The sequence below is a fragment of the Puma concolor genome, chromosome C2 (assembly GCF_028749965.1).
Source record: "Puma concolor isolate L17-30 chromosome C2, mPumCon1.1.hap2, whole genome shotgun sequence".
NCBI lineage: Eukaryota > Metazoa > Chordata > Mammalia > Carnivora > Felidae > Puma > Puma concolor.
In genome coordinates this window covers 154743880-154771283 of record NC_141675.1, presented here as the reverse complement: position 1 = coordinate 154771283, position 27404 = coordinate 154743880, and the positions used below count along the sequence as shown (strand labels likewise).

The following is a 27404-nucleotide window of genomic DNA, read 5'->3' as shown; positions in this document are numbered from 1 at the left end:
CATTCGAAGTCTGCCATCCCACACTGCCTTCCAACACAGTGCTATTTACTCCAGAATCAGAGACTTTGTATTTCCACTGCAAGGATGATCAAAAGAATAGCTAACATCTACTGAGGCCTCTCTAATGTCACATGCTTGTAAAAGCACTTTATGGATGGAATCTCATTTAACCCTCAATCAACATAGGAGAAAGGCACTCCTTTATAACTGGGGCATCGAGAGTTTCTATAGCTTCCAGGTCACATAGACAGGAGTAGAACCCGTGCCCAGCCACCAGCTTAGCCTCCTGTAACTGTCACCACCTACTTCCATATCAACAAGCTACTTCCCAGAACCCCTCACCTTTAAAGTATCACTCAGCTTTCCAGTAGCCATGGAAACAGACCCAGAGGCAGGTCACCCAGTCTGCCCCTTTGCAAACTTCGCTCTGTTTGTTCTGGACCGTGTTCACTGGCACTTGGTCCCAGGCAACTCTATCCTGTGGTTTGGCTAAGACTACCCAACTCCTGGAACCTATTCTAGGAAGCTCCTGCCAGAAAACCAGTGGTAAATGGCCAGATGGGCAGAACATCTATGCTATTCCTTACCCCCTCCCTGCTTGATTATGTTCTAATAGACTTACAGGCTCCTAAATTCTAAGGCCTGGGATGCTCTTGTTGGATTTAAGTTTGGTCCAGGCATCATAGCACTTGGGGAAGGTTGGTCAAGCCCAGTGTGGCCCTCGATCAACCAAATTCAGTTAAATACCACCCATGTTGTATGAGGAACCACTACTCATCCTAAAATACCCGAGATTTTATTAGCTAGCTCACATCAGGACAAAGCACCCTGCCTTGTTTTTGATAATCTTTACTTTTCAGTAGTAGAGCTGAAATCTCTTTTATTGAACTCAATAGGTTGGGCATCGAAACCAAAATTTCCTTTGAAACGTGAGTTCAAAAATCAAAATGTACTTCCTTTGACCTTATAATATACTTACAACATTTGGTAAATGTTCCTCATCAGACTTGTCAATCATTGTACCCATGGTGGTTAAAATAGATAGGTAGTCGTTACTGGCCTAACACCAGAGAAGGGTCTGCCCACCATTTGCAAACAGAGCAAAGTTTGCAAAGGGGCAGACTGGGCAACCTGCCTCTGGGTCTGTTTCCATGGCTACTGGAAAGCTGTACTACCAACCTTTAGCCAGCGATGTGTCATAGTCTTCATGGGATCATCTGTCGCCGAGAGTCATTTATCTCCTGGTGATGCCTGACAGTTGGTGGATGGCACTTGCTAATTATTGGGAAGTAGAAATGCGATGCTTTAAAACACGCCGGGGTCTGACTACCAGCATCCAATACAAAAGTGCCATTAATTTCTAGCCAGAATGAATGGTTAACCTCACAAACTGACAGGCACCTGAAATTTCCCATTAGAAGTTTGTAACTTATCCCCGCAGATAACCTGCAGGGCTCTTAACAGGGCTCCATGTTAGAGACCATAACATGTCAGTGTTATTAACGAAAAATGAGTGTAGCTCCCAGGCTTCTGATGCCGGGTCCAATTGTAGGAACCTATTTCTGTAGAAAGGCCACCTCAGTTGAGGGCCGGATGAAGTCTGTGGCACGACCCCCACGCCGAGCCCAGGCTCCTGCCGCAGGACCAACCCATGCTGTATCACACGCTGTGATGCCAGCAGACATCCTGGCAAGGTTTCCTCTATTTCCCTGCCAAGAAATTTTATTCTAACTTCAAGAGGCTTTCCTCTCCTGCCAGAGCCTGAGTAATTGGATTTTGCAAGGTTCATTCTGTTCAGAGCCTTTTTTGGGCACAGAAGTCTAGCTGTGTTGTTTATGACTTCCACGTCACCGCTCCGTGTCAAGGCACGCTCTGGCGTGGTCCCAGCTGACTGATAAACTCATATGAACAGCATCCCGGGCTGCAGTGCTTGAAAATGTATGAATATATCCATATATCCTAAGGGAAGTTTCCCTTGGAGTAAAAAAGCCCTTAAGAAAGCGTGAAAAGTATCACAACAAAGTAATGAAAAATGTTGAGGCCACCGAATAATGACACGCAGCTCAACCAACTGCTTCCTTCCCAAGCCCTAGAATGCCCCAGACTCATCTGAACCCGGGCTCCTCCTTGTCTAACCTTCAAATGCCAATTGGGCTTGGAAATCTGACAAGTGAGTCATTCTGAAAAGTCAATTAAAGGATATTCTAGGGTAATTAAAGCTCAGAAGAGGTGGGAAGAAAAGGAACGTAGCTCAGAACCTTTAAAACAGAGGAATCCATAAACTCTGAAGACCAGCCCTTGTCTTCCCCTCCCCTCACCCCAACCCCAAACACTGGCCAGGTTCGGCGTGAGAGCCACCCGAGTGTAGACAGCCTCAGCAGTGTTTTTCCAGTACTGAAAACAGGGCTTGTTTTTGATGGCAACCTCATCACTGGTGGTGCCACCATCTCTGGTGACATCTCAGGTGAGCTTTTGGCAAACACATAAATCCCAAACTCTGTCAAACAGGTGGCTCCGACAGGCCTCCCCAAATGAGTGTTTGTTTGGTAAGAAGACCCTTCTCTGTGGTCACCCTCTTTCATTCATGCTTCGAAAGCCAGCTCCTAAAGATAATCTATATTTAGCATTCGACAGTGATTCCAATACAGTGCTTGAATTTGGGGGTTGTTTCTGCTCCTTTAGATGAGGTGATAATTGTTGCCATGAACAATCACACAAGGAGCTAGAGGAGAGAAGACAAGGGAGCCGTTTAAAGGGGTAAACATGTCTGGTTTCCTGTGTTCCTGCTGTTCTGCAGACGATCGCTCCACGGTCCTGTTAACGGATGCTGACTTTGGGGAGGCGGCCAAACAGAAGTCTCTGACGGTGACACACACAGTGCACTATCAGTCAGTGTCACAGGCCACCGGGCCCCTCGTGGATGTGTCGGACGCGCGGCCAGGAACGAGTAAGTGGTCCGACAATACAAACTGTGTGGGCGGTACCGATGCTGAGAAGATGCTGACGCTCTGTCCCTGTCCAACGAAAGCAGGGCTTGTTGGCCCTGTGCCTACGAAACAAATACGTACGATAATATCTCTAATTGGGACATGGGAGTTTTTACTGTTTGATCTAAGCTGGCGTTCAAACTATGTCACTGGAGGCCAATAACCCTTGGTGTCGATTCACTATCAAAGTGCCAGAAATTTCAGGTCAAGGTAATTTTTTTTTTTTTATTTGGACGACACGGGAACGGGGAAAAGTAATTAACATCAGTGAGTATCCACTCTGCGCCAGGATTAGGATAAGCAGGTTATGGCAAGTGTGTTATCTGTAAGGCAGCCCTGCAAGGTGCCTAGTTAGAATAGATATGAATAGATACGATAGCCGCTGTGTTACAGATAAGAACATGGACTCTCAGAGCAGTTAGGTAAACAGCCTGACATTGTACACACAATGTGTAGGGAAGCCAGGGTTTCACTGCGGATCCGTCCATCCCTGGAGTTTATGTTTTCTCCTGAACACACTATTTGAGAAAAACTGTAGTTCTGGCAAATCCGGGGATTATATTTGACTTAGTTATTAATATCTGCATTCATAATACACAGGAATTAATTACTGCAATGAAATTAAATACCCTAATATGTATCTAGAGCTTATTAATTAGACATTCTTATTCCTTCATAATTGAAATTGTTTCTAAATCTCTTTAAGAGACTGAGAAATTGATGTCCCGATTATTATCTTTCGGAAGCTTTGATGTCTAACTTTTAATCTCTAATCACTCTGCAAAAATTTACATTCTCGGAGTGTTATAATTAGGAAAATAAATAATGTAATGTTAAAAGCTGTGATTCATACATTCTGACTTGTAAAGCATTTGTGAAATGTACTGATGTCATGAAGCAAACCAGGTGATTCCTAAATAACTTTGTAATATGCAAGAAAACAGTTTCAGCTGTTACTGAAATTCATTTCAAAAACTGTCCTTAAGAACAGGCTGAAGAAATCTTCTGTTTCCCCCTTTCGTCTAGCCTCACCCCTTCCTTCCTTGATGACATCAGCACACGCTGAAGACATGAATGGGCCATGAGTGGGAATTAACTTTGCTTGGGGGTGTGTGAGTGAGAGCTTTGCTTTAGAAAGTGCTTCATAGTCCTTGACCCTCTCTCCGGCTATTGGCTTTCCCATCATGATCTGCCTGGTCCAGCTTCTGGATGCTTCAGGACACGGCACTGATGGATTTCTGAGACACTTATTGCTATTCAGTGAGGGAAGAATTACAGACCCAGGGGGGCTGAAATGGAAGGATCCTTGACCTCAGAATTCCCTCAGCCCAGTCAGCGTGGAAGCTAATGGAGACATTGGCAGGAAAATAGCAAGAGGCAGAGAAAACATGACAGATGCCCAGATAGCGGTTCCCAACCTTCCGTGTGCATCAGAATCACCCAGGGGCCTGCTCAAAATACCCATTCCAGAACTCCATCTCCAAAGATTCTGATCCACTTGGTCTAGGGTGGGGCCCAGGAATCTGCATTGTAACAGACATTCTGGGTCATTCTGATGCTGATTGTCTGGAGCCCTCACAGAAAAATACTTCCCCAAGTGTTAGACATGGGTCCCTGCCCCTTAGCACGGGGGACAGGGCCTCTCAAGCTTGCCACTCTCATAGCCCGTGACTTCTTTCTGCCAGGTAAAATAAGCGAGCTTCCCCACCTTCCTTTCAGTGTTCAACCAGCAGAGGAATGCACAAAGGCCAGTCATAACAGGAAGGAAACAGTCATACTAAAGCACTGGGAACATCCCAACTGCATGATCACCACCACCACCTCCCCAACTAATGGAAACATTGATTCAGTGACATTCAAAATATCAACAGAGGTGTGAATTTTGGTCATAAGCAGAAGCGATAACCAGCAAGAGGCAAGTGGCAGGGCCAGAGGCACATGGAAGGGGAGTGTCCGAGTGTCTCATACCTATAATGCTGTAAGCATAGTTGGGGAACTTTAAGGATTCCTGCATTCAGACTCAAAAATATTTATTAAGGTTTTACTTTCCATATGGCCCAGTGATGGGGGTACGTCATAAGATGCAAAAAGGCATTCATTTCATCTCAGTAGAGGAATTGGACATTAACCAGGGAACTCAAGCATTTTTCATTTACCTATAAGGACTAGGACTAGGACATGATGGTGAGTGGGGGGAGGGGGGGCCGTGTGGGGATGATGGGAGGGGCTACTTCAGATCCAACTCTGGGAAGATCCGTCAAGGAGTTGAAAATCTGAGTCCAGGCCGGGAGCTGGCCTGCCAGGCAGGGGAAACAAGAGGCAATGGCTCCTAAGGCATGTTGGGGCAGCAGCATCACTGGAATGCCATGGGCAACGGGGAGGAGCCAGAGGAAAGAGGCAGCCTGGTCGCCAGGCCTCCTGGTCCAGCCTCATGAGCTTGCACTCCACTCTGCAAGTGTTGGGATGAGTTGGCAGAGTTCAGTCTGATGATCACATCACACTGAAGCATCCACAGCTTGCAGAACGATGCTTCTTTCGTTTGTGACGAGCTTCATCCAGTAATGTTTACAAACATTAAGCAAATCTACTCAACGTCATGCATCAGTCTCTAGTTCAAAAGAAAAACACAGAACTATTCATTTAGCATCTGCACCACATCCTCTACTAGGGATCATTTTTTTCATTAAATGTTCCCTCTGGAACCACATTACGAGGCCCTAAGAGCCTCCCATTTCCCATTTCGAAGTGGAAACAGTGGGTGACTGGCCCCCCAGCAGATGAGCCCCAGCAGAAGTCTGAAGCTGGGAGCTCTGTGAAGCCCGGTTTACTGCTTGTGTCCTGCACCCCAGAGCTTGTCACCTGTGCCCGGTGGTTCACCTGTGTCATCTCAGATCCCGTGCGGCAGTCTCTGCACACTGCAGTTTGGCACATTTGCAGAGGCTGATTTATGATCTATTTCCTCGACTGCAAAAGACACTATTACTCTGTTCTAATTATGCTAGGACTGTGTCACCATTGTGGGAATTCTTTAGTTATAAGTAGAGCATCTACAATACGTTGTCTGCACATTATAATGGCTGCATGATAGAAGTTGTGTTTCTAGGCATTTTGTTTAGTTTTCCAGAGTTGCAACAAAGATTCGTTATGAGGATAGGAGAAATCACAGCAATTGACTGTTGAGCTCTCCAGCCGGTGAAAACAGATGCCCTGGCTGTATCTGCAGCTCTGTTCGCGTCCCTGTCGCTCCTGTGGATGAGGGTACACTTGAAAGTGGGGGTCTGATGGTGTCCGTGTCTGTGTCCGCAACCCCCCCCAACTCCAGCCACAGGGTCTGACACATGGTAGGCACTCAATAAGTAGATTTAAATATCAACCAACTGCCAAGTTCTGAAATCTGAGTAGAAGGGGTGGAAAAGAAAGGATGTTCAGCATTTTAAATAAACAGGACTCGGGAAGTCCATTTGGCCCCTTTCTTTGTTCTCCATTTCCTGGAGATCCTGAGGAGATCCATTTCCTAAGATGTCCTGAGACATCTAACCGGCTAAGTGTCTGTTTGCTAGATGATCAGATGTTTGTAAGTATGTACACAGTCTCTCTCCAGCTCACTTTGTGGAGACTTACCAATGAGATCATCACAGGAGAACTTAAATTAACTTTCTTACTCAAAAGATGTGCAAGGATACAAAGACACGTGAAATGATATGTGTCCGACTTGGTCCAGGTTTTTGGGTCATATTAACCTGGAAGTCATCCCTTGGTTCACCATCCACCCATCTGGGCCGAGAGCATGTACAAGCGCCCTTGGTGCATGAAAGGGCTAGACCAGGAATGAGTGGGAGCTCCTGTCCTCACCAGCTCTACTTTTCAGCTCTTTTCTGAAGCATGGGGAACTCTCCAGCATCTGGCTTTATGATGTTTAATGGGTATTTTTTTTTCCTGCCAAACCTTCTCTAAATTGAGTTTCAAGCCTTCCTGATCAGCCTACCAAATGTCCCTCCACCCTCTTCCCAACAAACAGAATGTGTTCCAATCCTTACCAAGTGTTTGGCACTCAGGAATCGTGGGCCAGGCCCCAAGATCTACAAGGCCCCATCACCACCATGTCTCACAACAGCCCTGTGGGCGGGTGAGATGATAACCCCACTCTTAGAGATGAGGGAAGTGGGCATGCCTGATGAGCTCACAGCCAGCGAGTAGTAAAACTGAGTCAAAGGCAGACAACCTAACTCCAAAGCTCCTCCTCAACTGCTCCGTGTTGCTGTTGAGTGGAGACCATGATTCCCAGGGGATATCTACGGACTGAGTAGACTTCCATATCTACATAAGAAGAGTTTACAACATGGATGGAATCTTTTTTTGTTTAGACTTTGAAAGCACATGCACACTCCAGCCATCACCCGGAATGGTACTAGACATCGTCCTGCAGGAAAATACCTGATGGGGTTGAGGAGTGTGCCATGTGTAATGAGCCCTTGATAAATACTTGTTCGTTACGCAATGGGAATGTTCAGGCCTCCACAGCGTCATCACCATGTGAAGCTGAGCCCACAGCACCTACAAGATAGGACTGGGAATAGCAAGGAATAAAAACAGATTAATACCTAGATCACAGTACACATGACATGTTTTATAACCCTATTATCCCCCAAATCCTCTCTTATCCTGAATTCAGGATGATTAAAATAATTTGATTCAATGGGCAGAAAAGCTTAATTTAGGTTTAGACCCAATGTTCAAAAGCCAAGAGTTATTTGTATCACTTACCTTCTAATTTGTTAGCTGTTTAGCAAGCATGATGGCTCATCACTAAGTTTTATTTCTATTAGAATGTTGGGGAGCCAAATAAAATGCTTTCCATGCAAGGACAGTAAATCTCAATGTGTATTTCCTTAGTAGCTTAGCTGGTAAGACCTACAAAGAAGGTTAGCAAGTGGAATCCAAGTCAGATTTTTATTTTAGCTGCTATCATAGGAGTTATCATACAGAAGAGTTCAATTGAGGTACAAAACAGCTCCCAAAACCTGATTATTTTTAAAAAATGTGTCAACTACCTCAATATTCTACCAACTGAGATCATTTTGCCTCTAGGAGGCTTGCTTAGAGCAGGACAGAACTGCAAGCTGTGGTTCAAGGAAAGTAATACCATGACCTATATTTCCAACATTATCAGGCCATTGGTAAAACTGTCCTCATCTAGAAGAAAAAAAAAAAAAGGATAATGAACAAAATTAACTTAAAAAGAGTTCTAGCTTTGAATAGAGACTGACATGCATAACTTGACCATGGAATTTTCCACATAGGGAGATCTCAGTGAGAAAGGGGTAAGGTCCTGCCCCACTATGGGTGGGCAGGCTTGGTGGGAGGAAACACGGCAAGGGGAGAGGGATGGGAGTGAGGAGATTTCGTCCTTGAAGTGAGAAGATCAAACTGACATCCCCGCCCCCGCCCAAGCATCCATGCCAGGAGTAAATCTGATCCACGGCTGTCTTTGCAAGAAACTGAAAGAGGAATAAGAATGTGAATCCTCAAATCTTATGTAAGGGACTGGGTAATTTTCTGGAAAAGATTCATTAGCATTTAAATAACAAGCCCCATTTATCGAAGCTCTACTTATGAAGTCCATAGTACCTGGAAGATATTTAGCCTCCTACCCGTGAGAATGTTTTTCTGTCTCTTTGAGGACCTCTCTCCTAGCATTTCAGTGGAGAAAATGCAATTATCATTCATACCTTGCTGTCCAGAGAGCTTGGTGCTCGAGCATAACACATTTACATTCTAATCAAGGCAAAAAAAATACCTTCCAATAAAGTCTTCTGTGGAATTTTGCAAGTAAGTGATGAAATGTGTCTTAAAATCAATGCCCCAAAGAATATGCACCAAGACGAAGCATTTTGATGACCCAGGAAATCTTAAAATATATCGATTTGGCTGCCATCTTAATGCTTCTGTCCAGCATTGTAGAATGATGGATTAGGTTCAAAACCCAATAACTATAATTTTCCAACAAGAAGAAAATCTTCCGTTTAAAAAGAAAGTCATTTCACTACATTCAATTGTCTGCCTCCCATGATCCAACATGGCATTACACACAAGCCAGTGTCATGGCAGACACTGTATTAGACACTTAGATGTCCAGCATGAGGACATGTGTGGTCAAGTGATGGGCAATCTCTGAACCAAAACATGGAGTCTTGGGCTCCATTTTTTACCACTTAATAGCTGTGTCACTTTTCCTCTCTGAGCTTCCATTGTCTCATCCATAAAGTGACCCTGGGCTGAGTGTATCCATCCAGGGGCCTATGTGTACTGGAGATCATCATGGGCTCTGTGAATGGACCCAAGGATGAACATCCTTACCCCTACCCTGGAGAAACTTCCAGGCCCATGAAAACACATAAGTAAGTCACTGTAACAATGCCAAGGAATGGCCCCCTCAGCGTTGATCTTCTGACACTGCCTCATTAGGGTTGAGCAGTAAATATAGACTTGTGTTTAGAAGTCTCCAGGACATTTTGAAATATAACTGCATAAAATTCCTTTTTTAGAAGCAGAGAATTCAGTTGTGTAAAAGGCCCATCTAGGACCTTATGTTGCCTATAGGCCAGAGCCCAAGAAAAGGTAACTGAGCCTCTCTATTCCCTATTCCACAGGGTTCTAGAAAAGACAGTGTTGCTTGTCCACTCCAGTGTCCCCCCAAAGAGCTGAACTAAGAACTCTGTCCACTCATTGACCTGCTGTCTTTGGTTCCAGATTTAGAGAAAATGAAACCAATCTGGTGCCAGCCTCCGTATATGTAAATCTCTGGTTTTGAGGAAGGCAGACATATGAAATCCAGATACCCATTAACCATGTGTTCTCCACATTGAATGACCCACGTCTTTGACAAAGTTCAATTCCATTGAAGACATATGTTACCATATGCAAAAGACTAAGTGAGTATTAGGACAAGAGGGTATCACCATCTTGGTCTAGGAACTTGAAATTTAGTTGATGAGTAAAACAGCCCTGATCAAGGCAATGAGTAAATAGAAAACCACAATAACACAGGAGATGCCTGGAGCTGCTGTAACAACATACCACAAACTGGGTGGCTTAAAAGAACAGAAATCTATTGTCTTCTGGGAGCCAGAAGTCCAAATTCAAGATGTCAACATGCTCCTTCTGAAACCTGTCAAGAAAGATCCTTCCTTGCCTCTTCCTAGTTTCTGGTAGTTGCTGCTGACAGTCTTTGGCATTCCTTGGCTTGTAGCCCCAGCACCTCAATCTCTACTTCCATTGTTCCGTGGCATTCTCCTCTCCTGTTCTTATAAGGACACTAGTCCTGTTAGATTAAAGGACTACCGAGGCGCCTGGGTGGCGCAGTCGGTTAAGCGTCCGACTTCAACCAGGTCACGATCTCATGGTCCGTGGGTTCGAGCCCCGCGTCGGGCTCTGGGCTGATGGCTCGGAGCCTGGAGCCTGTTTCCGATTCTGTGTCTCCCTCTCTCTCTGCCCCTCGCCCATTCATGCTCTGTCTCTCTCTGTCCCAAAAATAAATAAACGTTGAAAAAAAATTTTTTTTTTAAAAATAAAAATAAAAAATAAAAATTAAAAAAAATAAAAAAAAAAAAAGATTAAAGGACTACCCTGGTACAGTCTGACTTTATCTTGACTAATGACATCTACAGTGACCCTATTTCCAAGTAAGGTCACATTCTGAGGTACTAGGGGTTAGGATGCGGACATACCTTTTGAGGGGACATGAGTCAACCCATAACAACACCTTAAGGTAGGAGAACCATTAAAAAACAGAGCACGTTAGAGCATATTTGGCCACGCAGGGAAGATGGTGGCTATTCTCTGGAAGTTTAAGTGATGTGCGTTGAGCCACGAAAACATTAAGGGCCAAGAGAAAGGTTTGAATCCATAATTCCTTAGTCCAAATCTAACATTCTTTACCCCACAGGACTTTTTAGAGTGCTTAAGCATCACATAAATGTCTCAGACCACAAGAGAAAAGAAATGAATCCTCTAGACAAAAACAGAAGGAAAGGTTTCCAGGATGCATGAGTCTTACAAGGGCGTCTTAAGGCTGGCGGGGGGCGGGGGGGGGGGGGGGGCAGGGGAAGAACCACCCTCAACACTTTGATCACAACTGATCATACTCCTAGAGACTAAGACATACATTATTCTTGGCCTCTTCACAGATCCTACCACCAGGAGGAATGCCAAGGCAGGACCCACAGCAAGAAACCGGTATGCCAGCCAGTGGACCCTCAACAGACCCCACCCCACCATTTCAGCACACACCCTCACCACAGACTGGAGGCTGCCGACGCCCAGGGCTGCGGGATCAATGGACAAGGAGAGTGACAGTTACAGTGTCAGCCCCTCACAAGACACAGGTAGGGGTCTGCACGCCTCCTCCTCAACCCTGGGGATGGGCACAGCCCTCAGATAGCCTTCACAGGCTCCTCCTTATGCTCTTTCAAGGCCACTTTCAAATTGTTAGGCTGTTTTTTAACCAGTATTAATACATCCATGCAGCACTGATGATATCCAGGGCCTGGTGATTTCTGCAGGGCAAAACCAACGGGCATCTCAGATGTCCTGAATCTCAGACTCATGCTGTCCTCTCCTTTTAGTTCCTACCCCACTGAGAGAAACACAGATACTTTAAAATCCTCACCCAAACTGTTGCAGTAGTTTCTGAATATACTCTGAGGGCACATGACCCGCTACCGTCTCTTGGTTTAAGACGTTGCACTGGAGGTGTCATGGCAAGGTCATGGCACCCTCTATAGAGAACATGGGCTGATCCTTTTGACAATTCAACAGGGGTTGATTATAAGGTAAGTCATCCAGTCTGTGCCATCAACCACCAAGATTTCACTTCTGAGAGAAGACAGGACCTAAGAATAGCACTCGGTTGCCCCAGCCCCCAACCTTAACTCTAGAAAAGAAATTATATCTAAACCTAATAGCTGTAGGAAATTTGAAGACTCATTTTCTTTTGTTCTGGCCGATATACTTCAAAAATAATGTTCCAAAGGTGGAGTGTTACCCTGTGCATTTATTTTTATGGCTGTTATTTCTCTTAGAAGAGTCTCAGAGTTGCACAGAGGTGATTCAAAACTTTTTCGTGTGTAAAATACAGATTCCTCTGGCCAAGATGCGCCTCCTTTTGTCCTGGGGGTTTCCTGGGCCCCACAAAGGGTGGCAGTCACAAAGGATGAGTCCAAGGGATCAGGGGCCATTCTTCCCACTGGCCAGTTTCGTGCAGAATCACGGCTTCGTTTCTCACCACTGCCGTGTCTTCCTCGCAAGCTGAACTGCAGAGCTCAAATCATTCGTGTCAATTAAAGTCCCTGCGGAACAGAGTGATCCGCAAGTCAGAGCAGGGGGTGGACACGGCCATTCATTTACACGACACTCCCAATCATCTTAACTAAACGCAGAATTTTTTAAGCATTGCTGATTGACAGGCGTGTCCCAGGCTGGGAGCATCTGACTAAGGCGATTGAGCTGAAACAAAGCTTCCTGAGCCCACTTTACTGAGACGTAAAACACAGGCCCCACAGTGACCGAGGCAGTTCTCGGTCAATGACCCAGGACCCTGCCGGCGTGTACCATGATCTGGGAGAAACAGCCACAAGCCAGAGAAGGCCATCCAGTCGGTGCAACCGTAAAGCAATAATTTATCCGTCTCGTTCTCTCTTTGTATGCTATAGATCGAGCGCGAAGCAGCATGGTCTCCACAGAAAGTGCCTCCTCCACTTATGAAGAACTGGCCAGGGCCTACGAGCACGCCAAGATGGAAGAGCAACTGAGGCACGCCAAGTTCACCATCACAGAGTGCTTCATATCAGACACATCATCTGAACAGTTGACGGCAGGGACAAACGAGTACACGGACAGTCTGACCTCCAGCACCCCTTCAGAATCGGGGATCTGCAGGTTCACTGCATCCCCCCCCAAACCTCAGGATGGAGGTCGAGTGATGAACATGGCGGTTCCAAAGGCACATCGGCCAGGTGAGAAAAGAAATGCGCGGACCACTGTTTAGGAGACTTGTCTTCCTGATTCGCTCTCGTCTGCTATGAAAGCCCATCCTGGTGTTTGGACTCAATGCTCCGTTTGTAGGTTGCTGTGTAATGAACCACCCCAGAGCTTATTGGTTTGCAACAGCGACCATCGCTCATTTTGTGTACAAATCTGAAATGTAGTCAGGGCTTGGTGGGGCAGCCCATCTCTGTTCCAGTGGTGTCAGCTGGGCAGGCCCACTTAGGTCTGGAGGAGCCCTTCCCAAATGGCCATGTGTAGGATTCTCCACCAGGTGGCTTGGGCTTCTTCGTATCATGGCAGCTCGGCTCTAAAGCAAGTGTCCCAACAGGCAAACAGTGGACGTAGCTGGTCTCTTAAGGCGGGGCCTGGAAAATGACACATCATTTCCGCCATGTTCTGTTGTTCAAGCAGTCAGAAAGCCCAAGGAGCCCCGATGGGAGAGAAGGAGATCCCACTATGTGAGGAGAGGAGGCTCAAACGCAGGGGGCTTGTGTTGTAAAGCTGCTGTACTTAAGGCTTTCAGAAGGAGAGAGGTCTTACCAGGGGGCCGGTGCTTGGGCCTTGGTTTCATTGAGTTACCCAAAGTGACAGTAACTGGCTAGGGTTTGGTCAGCCACTGGTTCAGTCTTTGTCTTGAGCACATGAGAGGGGTCTGGGTGTGTGGATGGCAGCTCTGAGCCCTAAGGCCTACAGGGCCTGGCAGATCATGTACATAAGTGAAGAGAATGGAGAGCAAGGGAAAAGGGGAATGGTGCAGGCGGAAAATTTAAGAATTCACAGGCTATCTAGAGGGAAGAGACTCCAGCGTGTTCCCGCCAACTAATCCCCAGTGGAAATGGGGGGTTAGGATGAGTGACTTTCTCAAGAGAAGCCAGAAAGCTTGGTTTTATACGGAGACCCACAGTTTTCAAGTGTTGGGCCAGACACTTGCAAACCATTATACGGGGCAAATAGACACATCTTTAGATGGAATCCGGCCATGGCAGCCAGTTGTACTCATCATCTGAAGAATCCCTCTTTCTTCTTCACCCTGAAATAGTTGCCTGTAGACTTTCCTTTGTGGACGGCCTCTCCATTCTTGTTGAATCCAGTTTTATTTCTCCTTTTTCCCATTTTCTGAACCTCTCTACTAGTCCTATTTCAAAAATTTATCTTCACTTTTAAATTACTGCAATTCCCTTGGGTTTTATGGCATATAGCCCAGCTGAAATGAGCCTTATAAATGCATAAAAATATATAAAAATAAGAATTGTCTAGCCAGCAACTAATCTTCCAAACTGAGTCAAGATTCATGCCAGCTTACAATAAAGAATGATGGCTTCATTTATTTTCATTCTGTCTACCTCCTCAGGGAGAAGATGAGCTGTGATTTGTGGGTGTTTTTATTTCCAGCATTTTTCGTTGTTGGCATTTATTTGCAAGGCAAATGCGATAAAACATAAGCTCTTTATGGCTGTAAAGCCTGAGAGTGAGGAAGATAGGAGAGGAGAAAATGTGCCTCTGGACATGTTTAACCTTGGTAGCCTTCAGTTGCTGTCTCTGTAAAATGGGCATTGACGTGGGTGCCTACCGGATGGGGTTTGTGTAAGACACGTGTGGCATAATTTGGGTAAAGTGGTTACTTAGCAGTTGTTTCTCTTGTTGCTTTGTTGAGGGATTCTCGTGGTGACTCCAGTGTGGTCTCCAGATGTGCGGCTGGCTCCTCTCCTCCCTCCCTCTTTTGTTGGTCTCCCTTCCGTGGCCACTGAGGTCCTCAAAAGCATCCGCCTTATTTGCATATCACCCAGTTACTACGCAACGCTTCCATCGGCAACCATATTCCCTTGCGTACAAGAGCTCCTGGGTGACATGATGCTCCTATATGTGCAAGCTTTGAATTAATTAAAGGCTTGGGTTTCTTTTTGATGTCTTGTTTGAACAGAAGTTCAAAAAAGTTTGCACTTCTGTTATGACATTGTTGCTTGGATCCATCAGAACAATCGAAAGATCACAACGAGGTCAGGTAGTAGAGTCTTAAAATGCTCTCTAGACTAAAATGAGTTTATAACTTTAGGTAGGAGTAATGTTTCAAGTCAGCACAAGTCCTCATGTCCACAAACTTTGCTTTGTCCACCCTAGATGACTATTATTATTGAATATTTCTCAGGCTTTTAGGAAAGCCTTTCAGTTGTGTCTTTATAAGGAGACTACATTCAACACCAGGCACCAACCCCAAGGTTACAATTTATCACTCTGCTGACTGGAGGCTGCCTCAAAATCATCAGTTCCTTGAGTGCTTTCAAACCTCATTCCTACCTGTGTTCCCGTGGTTCTAGATGGTATCAGTCAGTGTCAGCAAAGCCTCCCCAGTCTCTGCCCATCTTTCCCCTCACCTTCGCGTCTTCTTGGGACCCAAAGCTTTTAAATGCAAATCAAGTCAGGGTCAAGTTAAATCAACATGGCCAGATCCTGGCTCCAGGAAGACAGAAGACATGTCTTAATTGCCTCCAAACTTCTCTCCCAGTGTGTAGCAGATAATCTGGCTGCAGTCAGAAATATCTTGAATGACTTAATGGCACTGAATATATGCTCCCACCCCTGTATGTGACACCTATGGTAGGTGCTTAAAGATATGGAATGAATGCAGATCTCTGTGATAATCACATAGCAGTTATGATGACAAAACTCACCAATTGGCTAAGATATTACAATTACTAGAACTTGTTAGTAAAAAGAACATTTCAGTCCACCCCCTCTTCCAGCCTAACTTTAAATAAAGTGATTTATTTTCTGTTCTTGCTCTTGACAAGTGGAAAGGAAGTCTCTTCCACAGAAGGGGAGCCCCCCATGCAATGTGAAGGCTCTCACACATGGCAAACATCAGAATCTAGCTTTCGATGTTCAATAGTACTTGAACTCTGCATTTACTGAATTTTTAGGATGTTTATATTTTATGTAAAATTCCAGTTGTACTGTTGTTTTATTTTCTGCAATAAGGGATGGTTATTTCCATCTTTAAAAACAAAAGACAAGCCAAACTCTATCTTCCTCTGAGAAACAGCTGGAAAGTTTAACAGCTTCTTTCCCTCTTGGTCAAGGCAACTTCCAATACTTTGATTACAGTAGCTGTTCTTGGGTTCGGGTAGCATCCTGAGCCAGTTTCTAATGTCTTGAATTACTGCTCCTCCTTTATTCATGAGATTTATCCTCATGCCATCAAGAAATGCCATTGCACGAAGCTACTAAAATCCATTTAAAGGTTCGCATAGGCCACCTAATGTATCCTGGCCTCGGGAGCATCTGGAGAAGGGTTGGTCCACTTAGATCTCTGCTCTCACACTCTGGGACCCCAGCCTTAAATATATACCCATCAGCCCCTCCCGTGATGAATGCACTTGAGGTTTTCCAGCCAGAAGTAGCCACTGCCTGCTGTTGACTTGTTGGTTCTCTGAACAACCAGTTACATGAAGCAGTTTGGGGGGCTTCAGTGTTCGGATCCATCTATGCCCTCCTGGATGTGTGCATTTATCCAAAGAGAAGAGCATGGGCGAGAGGTGCTTACCTGAAGGGCAAGCCATCCTCTGCTCCCTTCGCGACCTCCAAAGAAGGTTTCTCTTCCTGCTCTCAGCTACTGCGATCGTGCTGTCTCCCCTCCGAAGCCCATGTGGTTCTCGTGCTAGCTCTTGAATCAGAATTACACTCCAGAGAGAGCTTCACTGCCCCAAATCCCCCTCTTCAGCCTCATTCTACCTCCATCTCCCTCGCCCTCTGAGGACGTTGCTCTGCTCGGGGAAGGTCACCTGGTGCAGACTCCCTCCTCCTGACCCAGGGTGCCACACAGTTCCTCTCAAGCAGTTCTGCCTCCCACCTTCCCTAATCCCGCTGGGTTGAGCGGCTGGGGCCCCGTGCCTCAGACTTGCATCGTTCTCTTTTTTGCACTCGTTAAAATTAGATTTTCAAGTTTCGATCATGAATGTTATTCTAAGAGCTATGGAAAGGGTCTCCTTTCAAGTGCAAGTATCTCTGATATTCCCACACGCTCACACACCCTGCACACGTGCGTGGTTCTGGCCTCCATCCTTCTAGAGATGTCCCTGACCCTTCTCTCCCGGCCTCTCAGCCTCCTTTTTCCCGTCAGCATGTATTTTTTGAGTGCTCACTCAGTAACTGGCCCCACTTCCAGAGCTGGAGATACGATGATAGACGAAACCCACAAACACCCCGTCTTAAGGCAACTTGCATTCCTGGAGGTGGAGACAGACACTATTCAAGTAAGCAAATAATACAGCTTCAGATGGTGGGGAGTTCTGGGAAGGGAAGTAACTGGGGAAAGGGACAAAGCCTGGCAGGGGTCAGGAGTTGTGGAGAATGGTCAAGGAAGGCTTCTGGGAGCAGTGAGACGTGAGCTGAGATCTAAATGGTGGCTGGGGCAAAGAAAGCCTGACAGACACCATAAAGGGACAGCGGTCCAGGCAGAGGGAAGTGCAAAGGCAGGAGACTGGAATGAGCTTCACATTCACCTCGTGGAACAAGACTTTGCTCTGAGCTGACAAACTCTTGAATGCTCCCATAGTATTTATAGTTAGAAGGACCCTGGGGCCATTAGCAACACCTCTGAATATTGCTGTACACCCTTGCCCTGGATAGACCTAAATATTCCAAGGAGCTCTTCCTGGCTCCCTGCTGGGAAACCGATGTCTTTGATGTGCATTTGTGATTTTGTCTTCTTAAGGACTGACTTGTTATTTTAGTGTGACGTCTCCAGAACACAGGAAGTGATGGTGGACTTGTTCTGAGGGGCTCGCCTTTTGCACCAGCCTCCTCCCTTTCACTAGTTCCAGGTGCCCAGGCTTTCCCATCCTTCCGAGGGCTCTCGCGTGTTTATCAAGGTGCTGCCATCGTATCTGTCCTCTAGTTCCTAAATGTGCATTCTTTTGTTCTGACTGCCTGTTCTCAGACTCCGAGCCCTTTAGCTCAGTTTTTCTTGGCTGGCTTATTGGGATTCAGCTTGGGTTGCTTAGGAGCCAGCCCCCGGGTAGTGCAAGGTAAGGAGGAGACCCGTGCCTGACAACGTGTGAGGGAGAGGCAGGAGGCCCACCTGTGTCCTGCTGAGCGGCCAGAACGAAGGTTCTAGATTCCAGTGCCATGGATGACAGGCAAAAAGTTTTGCCACAGTGCAAGTCTGGCATCTCCAGAAAGACACAAATGTTTTACACTCATTTATGCAACCCACATTTATTGGATATCTTCTCTATAAAAAGATACCACACCGGGTATTATCCTAAGACATAAAAGTGTTAACATATTAAACCAACACTTCCCACAGTCTCCTTATTTTATCAGAATAGCATGTAGTATAATAAACAGCAGACAAAGAAACCTGAAGACACAAGGCAGATAAATGAGGAGATCCAAGAAACAAGGTCCAAATCCAGCCTATGGAACACAGGGACACACACACACACACACACACACACACACACACACACACAAGTGAGATGCCATGATAAGCCAGGAGCAACTCAGAGGTGCTGGGAATATACAAAAATGTAAGAAGACAGCAAAGTCCTGTGTGGACACAGCTGGCCCCAACTTCTAACGTATCTTATATCCCAAACTTGGAAGCAACAAGCTTTAAATTCAAGTGATACAGTCAATCCTCTCATGTTGAAATCCCTTGTGTGGTTGCCCATTGCTCTCAGGATAAAGACTCATGGGGCTTTGAGAAGCCAGTCCCGTCTTCCTCACCCATCAAGACCCCTGCTTTCTGGGCTCCTCAACTCCACAAATGTCTATTTCCTCTGCCTAGAATCCTCTCACGTCCGGATTAACTCAGTCCTCCTGTGGGATGATTCAGGGCACACGGGTCTGCCAGCCCCCTGGTGGAGCAGGTCTAAGACTCCAACCAGGCCACCCTCTCAGTAGTCCCCAGCGTGTGGGTCCTTGTGGATCTTTTGTGGGAGCTGGAGCTTCCTTGAATCTCACGGCCCCCTCCTCACCGGGTGCTCCAAACACCCTGCTCAGTGGTCCTGACCTTGCCCAAATGCTGGGGCAGGTCTGATCCTGTTTTTTATTCAGAACTACTTGATTTCAGAGGAATCGTAAGCAGCAACAAACTCAAAGCCCCGCTTCATACCTCAGTGTAGTTTTTAAAGTTCACCAGTGAGTAGGAAGATCGCGGTATTGATGAGCTCTTAAAAATGCATGAAGCCTCCTAAGTACAAGCCAAGAATGGTAACAGAATCAGCACACACGGGCCTCCGCGATCAGTCTCGCATTATTTATTTAGGGGTTTTCCTGCTTGCCTTTTGGGAGCGAAGATTCATTTACCAAGAGAGGTTCATTTACAAGTTTTCATTACCTTGCTTCAGCATTAATATTAAACTCAAAAAGTGTTAGATCTCGTTTGGCTCCGGAGTGGGCAGACTCCAAGCTCACCCTTTGTAAGTAGCTCTTTGATGTTGTAGCATCATTACAAGCCTGATCTGTGTGGTTCTTAGTGAAAGTGCTGGAAGCATTCTTTGCTTCTTACCTTTGCATCAATACCCAGCCCCATCCAAGCATAGAGATGAAGCCTTGTTAGAAATTGATGAAAGTTCCTTTGTATTTGGCCCCAGAGGACAGCCAAGCCCCCCAGGACTCTGGTTCACTTTCATTCCCGAAGAATTTGTTGTGAAAGCATCCGCGTGCTCTCTTAGGTGCATGGAGGGGGAAGAGGGCTATTGTAGTGTGAATTGGAATCGTAGCCTCCCCAAAATGCATTTGTTTGTTTCATACTTACCCCCAGATTCCTGATACAGATGTGCTTACCTAGTGTCCACAGGTGAGATAGTGAAGAGCATAAGGAAGGCTTAAAGATGCCCTTAGAATTCACCGTGCCCCCTTCTCTTGACTACAGATAAGAGGCAAACACCAAAAGGGTCACAGCACCGTTTCGAGGCAAAAGCAAGAATTTTGTGTGAAACCCAGAAGTTGCTAGTTCATGCTCTTACCCCATCCTAATCTCCCACTGCATCGGGCCACGTCAGAGGCAGACCCCGTGGCCGCTGTTGCATGGGAACCGTCCCTCGCTCTCTCCCAAGAACCGAGGCCATAACTCCTTGTGGACCAGTAGAAGCTGAGCAGTGAAATCCCTTATTCTGATTGAGTTAAATGGTTTTCAGATAAAATTAAAGAAAAATGAGGGTCCACCTGGAATTGTGAACTTTGGCCCCTTTAAACTATGGTTTCTCAACAGCACAATGAGCACTGGAAGCAGGGTCACTTTTTCTGGCGGGGGGTGAAGGGGAGGGGTTGTCCTGTGCTTTGTAGGGTTTTAAGCAGCATCCTGAGCCTGTGTGCAGTAAAGGCCAGTAGCAGCCACCTCCCAACTGTGACATCCAAATAGTCTTCAGACATGGCCTCCTGCTTCCTGAGGGGTAGAATCACTCTTTGCTGAGAACCACTGGTCTAAACTCTAGATGTTTCCTTCCCTAGTGTGGGGTATGCCAAATGGCTGGAAGCATCGCCCGAGAATAGATTCATGGATGGCACATCATTATAGATTTTCTGAATCAATGCATTCTTGCTCGTTTTCCATACCGATTTTGCCATCCTTCTTCCAAAGCTGAAGTGCATTCAAACTGTGTGTGCGTCTGAGCATCCTGAGAAAGTTCGGGAAGTTTTGCTTTCCCGATAGGAGGGAGCGTCTCCTGGCTTCAGATAAGTGACACAGGTTCACTAGAGCCGTTTTCGCAAGGCTGGGCCAACCATGGCTGGAAGCCCCCTTGGGGGTGATGGCAGGCTCTGAGTATGCCAAGCACCTGCTGGGGGGTATGGGGCCATCAGAGGGTCTGTGCTGGTTCACGACTGGCATCAGTAAGCAAGGTGGTTAGGGACAGAGGGAGAAATCAATGCCACCCGTTCAGTGTGAACTTTCAGAGAGACTAGTGGCACCGAAGGTCCCAGGGGCAGTGACAGGAAAATGAGGAATGGACCGTTATGTCAACAATAAGGCATAACATTGAACAATGGCTGCGCCACCCCCTCCCCCCTAGTCCCTGGAGGTGGATGTCTCAGGGGCACAGGAGGGACAGCCTGTGATCTGGAGTTTGCAGGCTGAGGAAGTATGCAGAGGCCCCGAGGTAGGTGGGTATGGCCAGGAGAGGGGACAGGGCCACACCCTCACCTGTGCTCTGCACGCTGGGGGCCCATGTGGCCGTGTCCTCCTCCCCCACCCTCACCCCACGTCTCCGACACAAGGGCCAGGCCTGAGGAGCAGGGCACAGTGGGGAGACTGCTCACAACACACAAATGCATGAATTAAAACCCACAAAAATCAGTGGGCAGAGTGTGCCCGAAAGTTCCATTTGGGACTCTTCCCCCGTCACCGTGTTTGCATTCATGCTGGGTTTGGGAAAGTAGCTAACAGGATCTAGCTAACTAGGAAAGTGCTAGAAGTGCAGGCCATTATGGAAGTAGGGCAGAAGGAAGACGTGGAAGGCGGCTTTGGGGCCCCCATATCCTTTCCCTTCCAACCACCAGTATGTGAGCCCGGGTCCTTCTACCTGTCCCTTCTCCTGTGCATTTCCACTTCTCCTTCGGTGGCAGCTTCTCCCCAGGACTTCCTCCCCTCTGTGTGTCACACACACACACACACACACACACACACACACTCACACATGCATACACACATACACGAGCACAGACACACACATAATCACATGCACACACATACACACATACACATACACACAAACACATACGCACCCACCCGCACACACAGACCCATGCACCCACGTAGATACACGCACACACACGCATACACACAAACATGCACACACAGTTACAAGCACACACACATCCACACATATAACACACACGCGTGCCCACGCACCCCACTTTCCTTGCCGTCTGTGCGCTGGTCACTGCATTGCGTGTCGCTGCCACCCCTGCCCCCTCCTACCCGCACTATTTCACCCCTTCCCTCTGCTCTTTACTTCTTGGAGAAGAGGGTCCACATGAGGGAAACAAAACGAGAAGGAGAAAGAGGGAAAGAGGAGGGGTAAGGCAGAGTAAAGCAAAGAAGAGGAGTTTAAGTAACAAATGATTGAATCCTCCTGAAAATAGAGGCAAACCCCACTGAAACTGGTTTTACTGGAATCAGCGCTAAAGCCATGCGTTTGTGGCCACAGCGGGTTGACACGCACAAGGATGCCAAGGGCCACGCGTGCCTGACGGAGGTGACTGTAGACTTGAGCTTCTCCGGGATCACTGGTCCGCTCACACGTGTGGGATGACTCCAGAGGGTTCTGGTGGGTTCTCGTCAGGGCGTATTGCTCCACAGAACATTAGAGAAGATACAGCAGCTGGGGGTGGGTCAGCTGGGGAGGCTGGAGTGTGAGGGACTCAAAGACCTGCTCGCTGTGGAGACAGATGCCTTCAAAGAGGCTCTGCTCCCTGCTGAAGGAGATCCAGCCCATCCCAGACAAGATTTAAGGACATCTGTGTGAGTGTCCTGCGGCCGCCATAGCAAAGTACCACGGACTGGGCGGCTCAGAACAACACAGATTTATGCTGTCACAGTTCTGGGAAGGCAGAATTCCAAAATCGGTGTCAGCAGACATGTGCTCCCTCCAGGAACTCCAGGGGAGAACCGTTTCCTTGCTGCCTCCCGCTGCTGGGGGCTGCAGGTGCTCCCTAGCTTGGGGCAGCACCTCTCCACCCCTCCTCCCCTCTTCACATGGCTCCTCCCTCTTCTCTTGTCTCCAGTCTCCCTCTGCCTTTCCCTAGAAGGACACCTGTCCCCAAACTTGGCACCCACCCCAAGTCCTGATGACTTCATCTCCAGATCCTTAACTTAATTACATAAACGAAGACTTTCTCCAAGCAAAGTCACGCTCACAGATTCTGAGGGCTGGGACATGGACACATCTTGGGGAGTAGGGGGTGGGCACTAACCAACCCACTGAAGACACAAGCCAAGGTAGAAAGAAGAGTTCCCAGCTCATTTCCCTGGCAGGTCTCCAGGCCATTAACTTCAGACCTTCTGAGAAGGGAGATGTCTGACAGTAAAGCCGTTTCGCGTGCATTATCTAATGAAATCCCCACCACAACTCCGTGTGGTGGATTCTGCGAGTACCCCCATTTTATGAGTGAGGAGACTGAGCCCAGATTAAATGCAGGCAACGTCTTCCAGACCTCTGCTCCTAAATCGCTCAGGGAAACGAGCAGGCGGAGGGCAGGACGCTAAGAAAAGCGGGTGTGCCCCTATCCAGATTGTCAGCATTGTCAACCCATATTCAGGTTTTCCAGTCCCCTTGTCTCTCGCTGGAGCGATGAGTGCATGAGTTCTCTCGGATCTGCAGGCATCTGAAGAACATAGAAGACGGAAGGGTGCGAGAACTCAGTCTCCCTAGTGGTACTTGGATTGGCACATGGGGTGGGATTTTAATGGACATAAAGTGCCTTTAATAAACACAGCTCACCACCGATTACTCGGGTGCTTTCTTCCTCGTAAGGGCATGAATTATTAAGAAAGCTCATTTGCAGTATTCACACTGTCAAAAGGGCTAATTAGAGCATCGTACAACTTAATAAAGCTTTGCCTGAAAAGTGGATCACTCAGAGATAGTCACAGAGAGTTGTCAGACCTTCAGTAGGAGAGCGCGGGCAGCCTTCGTACACAAAGATGTGGGGGCTGGGCTCTTTCCGTTACTAAGGATTTGCAATTCTCCCCCACCTTTCTCAGCTACCCCAACCCTCTGATCACGAAATCAAACGTGAGAGCCCTTGCAGGCAGAGAGCAGCTATCATGGGCTTTGTCTTTTCATTTCAAACACATTTGTTCTACCTCATCTAGGACCTGAGCACCCTGCAATCCAGCTGGGACCAAGAAACTACTGCTTTGCAAGGGGCTTAATAAGTCCTGTTCATTCAGTGGGGACTTAGCGGGATAGACAGCCATTCCCGAATCTGTCGCAACACTTTGCAAATATGCCACGGGTTCAAGATTCAGTTGGATCTCAGAAACAGCACGAGGCATTCTTGACCTACATTTTCAAATCACCCTGGGGGTAAAGGAATGCCACGTTTTCTTAAGTCTGAGAACAAAATGACAAAAGAATAATAGTCATGTAAATAAATAAACGAGCAAATGAATAAAATGGGCTTATTCAACTCTCAAGAATAAAGATGGGTCACTGCTTTTAGGAAATGGGATGTGTAAACACCCACCCACACCGTCCTTCCCTTTCACCATGAGGCCACCCTCCATTCAGAAGCCAGGATCCTTGGGCCCTTTTCTAGCTCACTGTTCTATTCCCTCTTACATTCCATGGACATCCTCTGAGCTCAGACCATCACCATGCCTCCCGCACCTGAACATCCTCCCGTCTGGCATCCTGGCTCAGGACAGCACACCCCAGTCCGCTTTCTAACCAGAACCGCCCGCCCACCCAGTGTGCCATGGAGAAGTTACAAGTGAGCCAAAACAGTGAGCCCCTCGGCCCCCAGATGGCCGGGAAGAGCGCCCCGCATTCATCCCAGCTGGTTGCCGCACAAACACTCTTGTCTGTGTGCGTCCTGGAGAAAGAAAGACCCGAAGCCCTGGGCTAACCGATGAGCATTACCTTCTCCTTGGCATCGCTGCCTCCCTCCTCAAGCCCTGTGCTCCCCCCAGTGCTTCCAGTCGCCACCCACGGGGTCCAGTGTACCACACTTTGTACCTGGGGCGCGCTGTCGCCTTTGAGGTATGTTTTTCTTTCCATGGTGGGATTTTGAAGGATCTCGTTACCTCTCTTTCTCCTGCTGAAGCATGGCACTTAAGAGCCTAAGCCAAGGTGCCCTAGAAAAGCCAGTGGGACGCCTGGTGGGACGGGTGTCAGGACAATTCCACCTGCTTTTTTGTGAGCTCTGACAAGGGGTCCTGCAAAGCAGTGGCGAGGTCCAGTGACATCTCCGGCTCTAAACGCTGAACGACACTAGGCACCTGCTTAGCAGATGAGGAAGCCAACTAACCACTCTGTGTTTCCTTCCAGGTGACCTCATACATTTGCCTCCATACCTTAGAATGGACTTTTTGTTAAACCGAAGCGGTGCCAGCACCAGCAGGGACCTGAGTTTAGGGCAAGCGTGCTTGGAACCTCAGAAAAGTCGGACCCTGAAGCGACCCACGGTCCTTGAACCGATCCCCATGGAGGCGTCCTCCTCCACGTCCTCCACGAGAGAGGGACAGCAGTGGCAACAAGGGGCTGTGGCCACATTACCTCAGCGAGAGGGAGCAGAGCTGGGACAGGCAGCTAAGATGAGCAGCTCCCAAGAATCCCTGCTTGACTCTCGGGGCCATTTGAAAGGAAACAATCCCTACGCAAAATCCTACACCCTGGTATAACAAATAGCATGACTGGACAGCAGTTGTAAATACAATTTAAAAAATTCAATCAAAGCTACCTTTTTTTTACGGAATTCCAATATTTATAATTAAAGAAAATTGCCAAAATATATTAAAAAAAAAAAGAGAAAATACTGAAACCACAGACAGTGCAAAGACTCTCCTGCTTTTTTTCTGTCTGAGTGTGAGCTCCATCTGCCTGGGCATCTGATTTTTTGGGAAAGAAGTCCAGTTTTATGATCTTCACAGGCTATTGCATTTTTACTGATTTTCTACAAAGTGCATGGGGGACTAATTAAACCTTCTGACTGGAAGTTCTATCACACAAGATTTAAGAACGAAAACAGGAAAAAAAATTTACCCTCTTTGTGAATTTAAAAGGAACCTTGATTTGGGGGCAGGGGGGGAGACTTCAGTCACGTTTGCACACCTTTCTTTCCCATTAGAAACTGGGTCCTCAATTTGACCTCCTTCTGTTGTTAATTAGGATGAGTGCCGTCAGTGAAGGGGTTGGGGGGGAATCAATTTGATTTTCTTTTTTTCTTTCTGTTTATTTTTTAATTTAATGAGACACTCTTTGCATTTTGTCTAAGCGAAATAAAAAAGGAAAGGTTGTCTGCCTTTATTTCGGTGTCTACCTCTCTTGTCTCCTATTGATCGCTGGGTCCTCCTTCCTCTTGACTCTCGTGTTTGCAAACACCAGGACTGACCCAGACAGAGCCCAATTTAATGAACCAGAGAAGATAACAGCGCTCCAAGCTCCTCAGGAATGGCTGAGAAGAGCACAGAAGACACAGCTGGTCCCGACCATAACCGGGGGCTGGCCAGGTGTTCTAAGCTTCCCAGATGTTCCATTCCTTCCTTGCCTTTCCACAGCACTTCGCCCTCTAGCTACGCCAGAGGTCAGCAAACCATGGCCCACGCGCCAAATCCAGCCAGCTGCTGCTTTTGTAAATAACATGTAATTGGAACACCGCCATGTGCACCATTTCCATTTTGTCTATGGCTGTTTTGTGCCACGATGGCAGAGTTGAGTAGTTACAACAGAGATGGTATGGTCTGTAAGGTGGAAAATATTACCATCTGGCCCAGTACAGAAACGTTGGCAGACTCCTCCTCTAGAGTCCCACAGGTAGCACCAGCTTGCTGGAGAAACGGAGAGAGGACCAGGGAATTCTATGCACCCTGCCCTCCAGGACCTGTTCTGTCACCACCATGACTGGTATCTAAATTTGCAATAGACCATGTTAGAATATGTTGCCTCTGATTCACTCCTCTGTACCCGGAGGAAAACCAGCCAACAGTAAGTGAAGTTCCTCTGAAATTCAACGTTTAATTTTTTTTTCCTCCGAGTTTAAATTATTTACCACGTGGCTCATCCTACCAGAAAACGTACTCTTAAGTAGTCTGAACTTCATTCTTCATCCCATGACACTTACACGGTGTGCTTTAGAAAGTGCACATCATCCGCCCACGGCACCCACACCCACACCCCATCCCAGACTCTCTTAGGTCTTCACAACAGGGGTCTGGCATTGATCAGAAAACTTGATCAAATGCCCATGGCAGCTCAGTTGCCCAGGTAACACACTACACAAGTACCTTTCTCTCTCTTAATAGTCTCTACAGGCTCCTATTTAAGCCACCAGCACAGACTGGTGCCAGTTATTCCCATCTGAGGACATGTTCAGAAATGTCTTTCCTGTTCTCCCCTTCCTTTCCTCCCTCTTTTCCATCACTGCTTCCTTCCATTTATTTTCCAGGTAGGCACATTGGCCTACCTAGCCTGCAGACCAGGTCCACAACTCATCTGCCGGAACAAATATTAGATGACTCCGTGCTTATGAAGTGTGCTTTCTTTATTCTTGCCACAGTTTCAGAATTTGATCCCTGTTGACAGTTTATTGTCTGCACCCTTACAGACCCTCACAGACTGCTTTTGTATGCAAAGGAAATTAAATGCTACTTTCTGGGAAAAAAATTAAAACTATCTTTCATCAATTTAAAACTTCTATAGTCCCCAA

The 27404-nt window shown here is 47.0% G+C and overlaps 1 protein-coding gene across 1 annotated transcript in view; it reads left to right on the top strand.

The window, feature by feature from the left end:
- DSCAM (DS cell adhesion molecule) overlaps positions 1–26005 on the top strand; it is a 759677-nt gene extending 733672 nt beyond the window's left edge. Inside the window, exons 30-33 of the mRNA XM_086676008.1 lie at positions 2798–2947; positions 11174–11371; positions 12698–13000; positions 25028–26005. Of these exons, the coding sequence (XP_086532134.1) occupies positions 2798–2947; positions 11174–11371; positions 12698–13000; positions 25028–25380 (1004 nt within the window). The 3' untranslated portion in view covers positions 25381–26005. The remainder of the gene's footprint in view (positions 1–2797; positions 2948–11173; positions 11372–12697; positions 13001–25027) is intronic.
- The last annotated feature ends 1399 nt before the right edge of the window (positions 26006–27404 follow it).